The 11,632-nt window shown below is 50.4% G+C and overlaps 1 protein-coding gene across 1 annotated transcript in view; it reads left to right on the top strand.

Annotated features, from left to right (window-relative positions):
- Positions 1-9,119, top strand: part of taok2b (TAO kinase 2b) — a gene marked incomplete at its 3' end in the record, with an annotated part of 43,084 nt that extends 33,965 nt beyond the window's left edge. The window contains exons 18-20 of the mRNA XM_084456363.1: positions 4,459-4,671; positions 6,659-6,841; positions 8,160-9,119. Coding sequence (XP_084312489.1) covers positions 4,459-4,671; positions 6,659-6,841; positions 8,160-9,119 — 1,356 coding nt within the window. The remainder of the gene's footprint in view (positions 1-4,458; positions 4,672-6,658; positions 6,842-8,159) is intronic.
- Between the last annotated feature and the right edge of the window lie 2,513 nt (positions 9,120-11,632).

The raw sequence follows: 11,632 nt of genomic DNA, 5'->3' as shown, positions 1-11,632 counted from the left end.
TAATGTTCTATACTCTATAGAGAGGTCACAGTCATGACCTCTAATGTTCTATACTCTATAGAGAGGTCACAGTCATGACCTCTAATGTTCTATACTCTATAGAGAGAGGTCACAGTCATGACCTCTAATGTTCTATACTCTATAGAGAGGTCACAGTCATGACCTCTAATGTTCTATACTCTATAGAGAGAGGTCACAGTCATGACCTCTAATGTTCTATACTCTATAGAGAGGTCACAGTCATGACCTCTAATGTTCTATACTCTATAGAGAGAGGTCACAGTCATGACCTCTAATGTTCTATACTCTATAGAGAGGTCACAGTCATGACCTCTAATGTTCTATACTCTATAGAGAGGTCACAGTCATGACCTCTAATGTTCTATACTCTATAGAGAGGTCACAGTCATGACCTCTAATGTTCTATACTCTATAGAGAGAGGTCACAGTCATGACCTCTAATGTTCTATACTCCATAGAGAGGTCACGACCTAGTCATGACCTCTAATGTTCTATACTCTATAGAGAGAGGTCACAGTCATGACCTCTAATGTTCTATACTCTATAGAGAGGTCACAGTCATGACCTCTAATGTTCTATACTCTATAGAGAGAGGTCACAGTCATGACCTCTAATGTTCTATACTCTATAGAGAGAGGTCACAGTCATGACCTCTAATGTTCTATACTCTATAGAGAGGTCACAGTCATGACCTCTAATGTTCTATACTCTATAGAGAGGTCACAGTCATGACCTCTAATGTTCTATACTCTATAGAGAGGTCACAGTCATGACCTCTAATGTTCTATACTCTATAGAGAGAGGTCACAGTCATGACCTCTAATGTTCTATACTCCATAGAGAGGTCACGACCTAGTCATGACCTCTAATGTTCTATACTCTATAGAGAGAGGTCACAGTCATGACCTCTAATGTTCTATACTCTATAGAGAGGTCACAGTCATGACCTCTAATGTTCTATACTCTATAGAGAGAGGTCACAGTCATGACCTCTAATGTTCTATACTCTATAGAGAGGTCACAGTCATGACCTCTAATGTTCTATACTCTATAGAGAGGTCACAGTCATGACCTCTAATGTTCTATACTCTATAGAGAGGTCACAGTCATGACCTCTAATGTTCTATACTCTATAGAGAGAGGTCACAGTCATGACCTCTAATGTTCTATACTCTATAGAATAGCATGTTCTAATGTTCTATACTCTATAGAATAGCATGTTCTAATGTTCTATACTCTATAGAATAGCATGTTCTAATGTTCTATACTCTATAGAATAGCATGTTCTAATCGTCTGTTCTGCAGAGACAGAGGCCACAGTGTTGTATCTAGTATTTTGCTGCCTATATTCCCATTTCATGATGCTGTTATGGCATTGCCATTATTAGCTATTTTACACCAAAGAAGGTGACCAACAGCTTACACCAACATAAGCTGATGAAATGGTTAATATGGTTATCACTCTGCTTTAATAGATAGTACTTATTACACTGAGTAATAATCTTATTATGATTTACCATGTAAACTTTGTTTCTGAGGATCCTATAAGTGAAGATATAGGCTAGCAGTTCTGTCTGAGGTATTAATACTCAGACACATGGTGAAATATACCACTAGTTTAAATATCAGTAGCTTGACTATTATTATATTGAGCTGTAATTGGGAAATTTTAATACAGTTAAATGTATCTGAAGCCATGTAGACAATCTTTTGGGCGCATATGCAATTCTAAATCAAGTCCAAAGATTGCTGGGAAATGTTGAATGTGACGATATAAGGAAATGCAATACTGAATGAAGAAACGACCCCAAACGGCCCGGTCATCACTCAGAGACTGGCCCACTGAATCTGGGGGTTTAGGGTTTATACTTGAATAGTTTTAAAATATGACAGAAATGTGGGCCGTAAATAGAGGATTGGTGGCTAGAAGTATTGGACTTGGGCTCCAAATAATCCTGGTTAGATTCATATTTATGCGCAATTTGCCCTCACTTTTGACAAATCCAAGATTTTAAATATAAATGATTTTGATGTGAAGAGTGTAGCGGGGGAGAGGCTCTTTCAAAAGTATCCTAGGAAAAAAAGATATTAGGAAACAGCTGATTGAAAGTGCAGGAATGCTACCTTGCACACCGGCCCAGAAGCTCCTCCCCCAGGAGGACCGAACTCCCAGGAGCACCTGAGTGGAGCCGCTCAGAGGGAGGGAGGGGGTGACTGAGGATTCAGAGGGAGGGAGGGGGTGACTGAGGATTCAGAGGGAGGGAGGGAGGGGGTGACTGAGGATTCAGAGGGAGGGAGGGGGTGACTGAGGATTCAGAGGGAGGGAGGGGGTGACTGAGGATTCAGATGGAGGGAGGGGGTGACTGAGGATTCAGAGGGAGGGAGGGGGTGACTGAGGATTCAGAGGGAGGGAGGGGGTGACTGAGGATTCAGAGGGAGGGAGGGGGTGACGGAGGATTCAGAGGCGAAGGGAACTCTATCTTCTCTGCACTCTGGGGTGACCCAGTGAAAAGTAGGGCATTGCTGTCTGGGTGACCTGCATTACAGCAGGACTTGTCCTGAAGATCAGTTTTCTGTTCAACACCTTTGGGCTGAACTAGAGGCTGATATATCTACCCTAAAAACAAATACTTTATTTTCCCCCTTGGCTGTGATCTGAATGTAATTTATGATTTCAAATGCTATTTGTTCTGTGTTCCAGTTGAGGTTTTGTCTTATTTTTTTATGTATGTTTACATTTGTTTGTTCTGTTTGCGTGTGTTTGCATTTCCACAGAGTTTTATCACAGCAAGTTTTATATGAATATTTAATATATGCAGTATTTATAAAGTTAGTACTGCATAAAGTTTTTGGCGGCCATTTTGTTTCCATGTCACCCTCCCATTAGTGAGTGAGTGGTGTGCTGTATGTGAGGAAGGATAAGCAATATTTTGTAAAATTTACACAGATTTTTCTCCTCACCAAAATAAATGACAAAATAAATACCTTTTTTGTTAAATTCATTGTCCTTTTCATTTTTATGATTTGTCTTTGTGTTCCATTATTACCTCATTCTCATTTGCCCCTTTGTGTTTGAATAGAGACGTATTTTAACAGAGAAGTCCTCCAGCTTAACCTGAGTATTTTACCCACCATCCCCCTCATCCTCACTCATTTTGTCTGGAGCCACGAGTCCTCTGGTCAGTCCCTAGCAGCCCCTCCCTCAGTCTCTCAGCCTCACCTGCTCCTAGAGGGTCTTAGTTGGGTCCTAGACTGAGGTATCCTCCCTCAGTCTCTCAGCCTCACCTGCTCCTAGAGGGTCTTAGTTGGGTCCTAGACTGAGGTATCCTCCCTCAGTCTCACAGCCTCACCTGCTCCTAGAGGGTCTTAGTTGGGTCCTAGACTGAGGTATCCTCCCTCAGTCTCTCAGCCTCACCTGCTCCTAGAGGGTCTTAGTTGGGTCCTAGACTGAGGTATCCTCCCTCAGTCTCTCAGCCTCACCTGCTCCTAGAGGGTCTTAGTTGGGTCCTAGACTGAGGTATTTGCCAGAGAGAAAGCTGGTGTGGTTATGGTCAGGCGGAGTGCTACCAAAACCAGAGATGGGGAAAAGGTTCTCAGTGATCACTTTTGAGACGGTGGTAGTAGTGTGTTTGTAAAAGTTGAAGTAGGGTGTCAGTTCAACATGACTTCATAATCTCAGGAAAGGTATTCATACTCAGCCTCAACATGGAAGCAGTGTGATGTTTCATTAGATTAGTATAGTCCTATAAATGAGCGGCCGTTGCTACACATGTCCATGTTTAATCGTAACGCCATTAAACTGATTTCAACAACTGACATATTGTTATTATATAACACTGATGACACTGTTTGGAAACGGTGAGATTGATATTGTAATAGGGGTTGGGTGACTCTCAGAGGTCACCTCATATTACCGTTACTTTTGATGACAGCAGTTGAAAAGTTGGAACCCAGGAGAGAGACGGGAGTCACCGTCCTCACCCCTGTCCAGCAGACGCCCAGCACCGTCCAGACGCCTCTGGGGTTTCAACCTCATATTCACAGAAATAGACTTAAATAGGAAAATGAAAGGATATTATACCATCTTTACAATTTAACAGTTACTGAACTTTTTTGCCACTCTTGCCAAAAGCGATTGAAGATAAAGTCTTGTCTGGTCTCACTGTCCAGTAGGTTCCACCACCGTAGGCTGACCATACAGAGGTCCATACACATCATCAGTGGGATTATAGTGCTCATACACTCCTTCTCTATTAGGCTATTATTTATTCCTAACATATTCCACCTACTGAAGTGGGCGATTTCCTCACCTTCAAAATTCAGTTCACGTTCCTAACCTCTTAACTCTCTCTATCTCTACACACACACACACGCACACACACGCGTGCGTATCCCAGTAGCTGAGCCCAGCTGGCCTTCTCTCTGTCTGTCCCCCAGTCCAAGGAGCTGCAGATCAAGCGTCAGTTCCAGGACACGTGTAAGATCCAGACCCGGCAGTACAAGGCCCTGCGGAACCACCTGCTGGAGAACACGCCCAAGTCGGACCACAAGGCGGTCCTGAAGCGCCTGAAGGACGAGCAGACGCGCAAGCTGGCCATCCTGGCCGAGCAGTACGACCACTCCATCAACGACATGCTGTCCACTCAGGCTGTGAGTAAGGCAAGCAGACGTCACACACTCTCTCTCTGCACCACACCGTTCCTCCCCGGGCAGGCTGGCCGAGCGCTCTCCCCCCCCCCCCCACTCCCTCCCTCAGGCCTCCCTCACACCCAACCCCCCCCCACTCCCTCCCTCAGGCCTCCCTCACACCCAACCCCAGACACCCCTGACCCTGCTCTCCCCCCCCCCCCCTCCCTCACACCCAACCCCAGACACCCCTGACCCTGCTCCCCCCCCCCCCCCCCTCCCTCACACCCAACCCCAGACAACCCCCCCCCCCCCACTCCCTCCCTCAGGCCTCCCTCACACCCAACCCCAGACACCCCTGACCCTGCTCTCCCCCCCCCCCCCTCCCTCACACCCAACCCCAGACAACCCCCCCCCCCCCACTCCCTCCCTCAGGCCTCCCTCACACCCAACCCCAGACACCCATGACCCTGCTCTCCCCCCCCCCCCTCCCTCACACCCAACCCCAGACACCCCTGACCCTGCTCTCCCCCCCCCCCCCCTCCCTCACACCCAACCCCAGACACCCCTGACCCTGCTCTCCCCCCCCCCCCTCCCTCACACCCAACCCCAGACACCCCTGACCCTGCTCTCCCCCCCCCCCCCTCCCTCACACCCAACCCCAGACACCCCTGACCCTGCTCTCCCCCCCCCCCCTCCCTCACACCCAACCCCAGACACCCCTGACCCTGCTCTCCCCCCCCCCCCCTCCCTCACACCCAACCCCAGACACCCCTGACCCTGCTCTCCCCCCCCCCCCTCCCTCACACCCAACCCCAGACACCCCTGACCCTGCTCTCCCCCCCCCCCCTCCCTCACATCCAACCCCAGACACCCATGACCCTGCTCTCCCCCCCCCCCCCTCCCTCACACCCAACCCCAGACACCCCTGACCCTGCTCTCCCCCCCCCCTCCCTCACACCCAACCCCAGACACCCCTGACCCTGCTCTCCCCCCCCCCCTCCCTCACACCCAACCCCAGACACCCATGACCCTGCTCTCCCCACGTCTCGTCTGTGTTTACCTTTAATGAATGAAAATCCTCCATGTTGTTTCCGGTAGATCATCTTATATGATGTAGACTCAGAGACACCTGACCAGTGACATCACTCTGTTGTTATACAGTCTGTGGCATCACCTCTCAACAGCCCTCAGTCTGGACAGACCGCTGTCAGGCTTTCTCAAACAGACCCGTAACCCTCATCCCTGACCTCATCCCCTGTACCCGTAACCCTCATCCCTGACCTCATCCCCTGTACCCCTGACCTCATTCCCTGTACCCGTAATCTTCATCCCTGACCTCATCCCCTGTACCCGTAACCCTCATCCCCGACCTCATCCCCTGTACCTGTAACCCTCATCTCTGACCTCGTCCCCTGTACCCCTGACCTCATCCCTGACCTCGTCCCCTGTACCCCTGACCTCATCCCTGACCTCATCTCCTGTACCCATAACCCTCATCCCTGACCTCGTCCCCCGTACCCCTGACCTCGTCCCCTGTACCCCTGACCTCGTCCCCCTGTACCCCTGACCTCGTCCCCTGTACCTCTGACCTCATCCCTGTACCCGTAACCCTCATCCCTGACCTCATCCCCTGTACCCCTGACCTCATCCCTGACCTCATCTCCTGTACCCATAACCCTCATCCCTGACCTTGTCCCCTGTACCCCTGACCTTGTCCCCTGTACCCCTGACCTTGTCCCCTGTACCCCTGACCTCGTCCCCTGTACCCCTGCTCTGTCCACCCCAGCTCCCTGACCCTCAACACTTGATTCCTTACGGCCTGTTTCCTCGTCTGCCTCTCAATGTCTGACAAGGAGACAGAGAACACCAGGAATCAAGGAAAGACTTCTGAGATTCAACCTGAGTTCTCCTCCCACTGTACCTCAGACGCCCCCCCCCCCCCCCCCCAGACCAGCTGTACATACTCACGCCCCCCCGCCTGTCCTGTCCTGTCCCGTGTCATCCTCAGCTGCGGCTGGATGAGACGCAGGAGGCGGAGTACCAGGTCCTGCGGATGCAGCTGCAGCAGGAGCTGGAGCTGCTGAACGCCTACCAGAGCAAGATCAAGATCCACACCGACTCCCAGCACGACCGCGAGGCCTCGGACCTGGAGCACCGCGTCTCCATACGCAGAGCCCTGCTGGAGCAGAGGGTGAGAATGGGGGGGGGGGGTGAGAATGGGGGGGGGGGGGGGGTGAGTGAGTGTGTGTGTGTGTGTGTGGGGGGGGGGGGGGTGAGTGAGTGAGTGAGAGAGGGTGAGTGTGAGAGAAAGAATGTTCCAGTGAGAGAGTGCAGAGGTGTTGTACAGTAGATTTGTTCTCTGTGAGGTATTCAAGTGAGGATGTGTGTGATTGATTGGGTGTCCAGTGTCAAGTAGGTTTTTAAAAATCACCATCAGTGCAGTCGTTTCCATACAAGGAAGACGGAATCGTGGAAAAACATCAAAGGGCAGCCGGTCTAGTGAGGTCACTGACCTGCTCTGCTCTGGAAGGTTTCCCAGGTCCCGTCTTCTGTGGAGGAAAACCAGCTACAATGACAGTGATTTAAAAAAATCCTACACACAGAATTGAAGTAGTCTATCACGTAGACGTGATAGCCGGTGTGTTCTAGTGTGTTCTAGTGTGTTCTAGCCGGTGTGTTCTAGTGTGTTCTAGCCGGTGTGTTCTAATGTGTTCTAGGCGGTGTGTTCTAGTGTGTTCTAGCCGGTGTGTTCTAGCCGGTGTGTTGTAGTGTGTTCTAGTGTGTTCTAGCCGGTGTGTTCTAGTGTGTTCTAGGCGGTGTGTTCTAGTGTGTTCTAGCCGGTGTGTTCTAGTGTGTTCTAGTGTGTTCTAGCCGGTGTGTTCTAGTGTGTTCTAGTTTGTTCTAGGCGGTGTGTTCTAGTGTGTTCTAGCCGGTGTGTTCTAGTGTGTTCTAGCCGGTGTGTTCTAGTGTGTACTAGGCGGTGTGTTTTAGTGTGTTCTAGCCGGTGTGTTCTAGTGTGTTCTAGCCGGTGTGTTCTAGTGTGTTCTAGCCGGTGTGTTCTAGCCGGTGTGTTCTAGCCGGTGTGTTCTAGGCGGTGTGTTCTAGCCGGTGTGTTCTAGTGTGTTCTAGGCGGTGTGTTCTAGGCGGTGTGTTCTAGGCGGTGTGTTCTAGTGTGTTCTAGCCGGTGTGTTCTAGCCGGTGTGTTGTAGTGTGTTCTAGTGTGTTCTAGGCGGTGTGTTCTAGTGTGTTCTAGCCGGTGTGTTCTAGTGTATTCTAGGCGGTGTGTTCTAGTGTGTTCTAGCCGGTGTGTTCTAATGTGTTCTAGGCGGTGTGTTCTAGTGTGTTCTAGCCGGTGTGTTCTAGTGTGTTCTAGCCGGTGTTCTTGGCGGTGTGTTGTAGTGTGTTCTAGCGTGCTCTAGGCGGTGTGTTCTAGTGTGTTCTAGGCGGTGTGTTCTAGTGTGTTCTAGCCGGTGTGTTCTAGTGTGTTCTAGCCGGTGTGTTCTGTGCAGATCGAGGAGGAGATGCTGTCTCTGCAGAACGAGCGGTCGGAGCGGATCCGCACGCTGCTGGAGCGCCAGGCCTGCGACATCGAGACCTTCGACTCCGAGAGCATGCGTCTGGGCTTCAGCAACATGGCGCTGACCGGCATCCCCAGCGAGGCCTACCCCAAGCAGGGCTACCCCCCCGGGGCCCCGCCCCCTGGAGCCCCGCCCCCCGGCCCGCGCTCCTCCGCCGGCGCCGGCCACTGGAGCCACGGCCTGCACCCCCAGAGCGCCCCGCCCGGCGCCCAGCCGCACGCACGCCGCAGCCACAACAGCAGCGGGGGAGGGGGAGGGGGGGGCAGCCGGGGGGAGTCGTCGTCCTCCTCCTCCTCCTCCTCCCACGGGATGATGGCGGCGATGGGGCGGGAGGCGCACCACTCCTCGCGCTCCTCGTCCTCGTCCTCGGGCTCCGCCCACCACCACCGCCACCACCTGCCTCAGCACTATCACCACCAGAGCACGCCGCAGCTGTACCGCGAGCGCGAGCGCGACAGGGAGCGGGAGCGCGGCGAGCGGGAGCGCGAGAGGGAGTGGGCCGGCGTGCGCGTGGCGGGCTCCTCCGGGGGCGACCTGGCCCACCCGCACCCCCACCCCTTCTCCCACCACCTCCCCTCGCGCTCCTCCTCGCAGTCCCTGGCCATGCTGCCGCCGCCGCCCCCGGCCCCGCCCTCCGTGTCAGGGCCCTCCTCCTCGTCCTCGTCCTCGTCCTCCTCGCAGGGGGGCATCTACGGAGGGGGGGGCGGCGGCGGGGGGCTGGGCGTGCGGGGGGGCCCCGGCCTCATGGCCCTGCGGAACAGCCCCCAGCCTCTGAGGAGGACGGCGTCCGGGGGGGGGCCCGGCGGGGCGGGCGGGGGCGACGGCGTGCTGAGCCGGAGCACCTCCGTCACCTCGCACATCTCCAACGGCTCACACCTCTCCTACTCCTAGAGAGACGGTGGGGGGGGGGGGGGGGGTGGGGGGGGGGGTTGAGGGGGGCTCTAGAAAAGTCTCTCTCTCTCACGGCTGTATCTCAATAGTCCAACCTGGCTTCCTCCCCTGGCATCCGGTGCTTCACTAATCTGAACCTGGGATGGGTGAAGCTGACGTTGTGTTTCGTAGCGACATCTCGACCAGTTGATGCAGATGAAGGGAAGGAGTCAAGGGGAGGACGCCGCTTCAGACTGTTGAGATGCACCCTTACTTGACTCTTTCTGGAGAGAGGGACGAGGAGCGTTCCCTCCCTGACAGAAAGGGAGGGATGGAGGGAAGGGAGGGATGGATGGAGGGAAGGAGGATTGTAAACACCTGTCTTACCACCGTCGAGGGTGGGAGGGCCTTTTGAGTTTTTATTCCTCCTTGTGCCAGGATGAAGTGAACAGACAGATTGAGATCTCTAGTCTGAGAGAGGAGCAGGGGCCGCGCCTCCTTCTGTGATGTTCTGTGTTGGAATGGAGAAGAAGAGAGGCTGGAGAGGGAGGAGGAGGAGAGCTGTGGCTTGTGTATGTACTGTATGTAGTGTTTGGTGTCCAGATAATCTAGTGTGCACTCGTGATGTAAGACTTCAGGAGAGACATATGGAACAATAACAAAGTGATTTAGGCTGCGTTTGGAAAGGTAGCGTTGACTCACAACACATTTTATCAGTTTATAACTGTTAGTTGATGTTTTTGTTATTTTTTGTATAAGTGTTAAAATTTAAATAAAAGACACGTGGCACAGAGCGTCACCAATGCCTTCAAGGGGGTCTTAAAGGGATGTTGTGCCATGAAGATTTTTATTTGATGACCGCAAGTTAATTATGGATACTGTATGTAAATGAATAAGAGTACACAGAATGTATATAAAGGCAACAGACTGTGTTCCATTATGAATACAAGCACCTGGAATGAACAGAGACATTTGTGTGGACATGTACAAAAAAAAGCTTTTCCGTCATCCATGACATAATATTGAGAATCTTTAAAATGACATAGGTGTCTTTGAGAGTTGCTCCAATGCATGAAATAAGTGTACAAAACATGTAAACATGATCCAACACATTTGAGATGTAACAGTACCTGTCCAACTTTCACTGACATTTAAAATTCACCTGTCCCACATGTTTGACCTTTACTGTAAATATTTATGGTAATATTCAAAACAAATGTCATCAAATGTTTTATAGTAATGAGGACAACCACAGTAATTTTGATATATTCTAATGAGTATTGAACCCAAGATTTAGAGCAACAAAGCAGACCGCATTTTCTATAGGTGTCAATATTATCATGACTAACCCAGGTGTAATTGTTGTTGTAATCATATACACATTTTTTCAGAATCTTGCAAGAATGAAAAAGGCCACTTTTGACACTGGGGGTTGGAAAGGTGTACAAAAAATAGATGATAAAAATGTTGCATTGTCAGGTATGGTGTGTGTAACAGGTATTAATGATTATTAATAATTTATTATTAATAATTGTTAATGATTTATGTATGTGCGTGTGTTGAGCGGTATACAGTCTAGTTACATTGCCACTTTTGTAGACAAAATGTATTGAATTTTAAAGACACTTGTGTGACCCTTGCACCGAGGGTATGGAACCCCACAGGAAAGGAAGGTGAAACATCAAACTGAAGAAACGCTGGTTCAGGACTTGGAACGCTACTCAGCTGTGACTGACGTCAATTTAAAAAAAATAATAAAACTACTCTTTATGTTCATTAGTTTGATTATTATTTTTATTTATTCGTTTTTTGGGGTGTGTGGGGGGTGATAGTCAAACATTTTACTCATGAGGCCACACAAATACTCCCAATAAAAGCAGCATGAAGAACCAACCGGGATGAGGGGGAATGAGCGCAATCCTAGTCGATAATCTGTGACCAGCCACGCGCGGGACCACAGGAAGGGATTAGTCTGGGGGAGGGGCCTCGGCCAGGCTGTGTGCGCGCGCTCCCTCTTGCGCCAGTCCAGGGCTTTTAATAGAGACAAATCAATAACTTATGAGTTATGCACATGTTTGAGGCTTAATGGTTTCCCCTCGTCCTGTTGGAGTCACATTGCTGTTTCCATCGAGGGATTGTGAAACATCTCTGAATTGAGAATCACCCTGCTGTCGGTAGGACTGCAGAACACCAGCTCCTCTATAACCTGCTACTCTGCTTGGTTGCAATCTCAGTGCATGCATTTCTCCTTATATAACTAGGGTTTGGTAGGGAGAGGAATGGTCGCTTTTACAATGACACCAGGCTCATTTCTATTCAGGGGGAATGTCCTGGGTTTCTGAGTGAGGGGACATCGGGAAGGATCGTGTATAAATGGCTGGATAGGCAACGATGTATTATTGTGTGTTGTGCGGAGGGGACATTTTCATTAAAAAAAAACAAATTAAATATTAAAATCAAGCGATTCCAAGCTTGAGGAGAGAAAATAAATGGGGTCTTTAAAATGTGTTGAACAAAAGAAGGTAAAGCAAAGT

Source organism: Borostomias antarcticus, assembly GCF_949987555.1.
Source record: "Borostomias antarcticus genome assembly, chromosome: 22".
Taxonomy (NCBI): domain Eukaryota; kingdom Metazoa; phylum Chordata; class Actinopteri; order Stomiiformes; family Stomiidae; genus Borostomias; species Borostomias antarcticus.
This window is presented reverse-complemented; position numbering and strand designations above follow the sequence as displayed.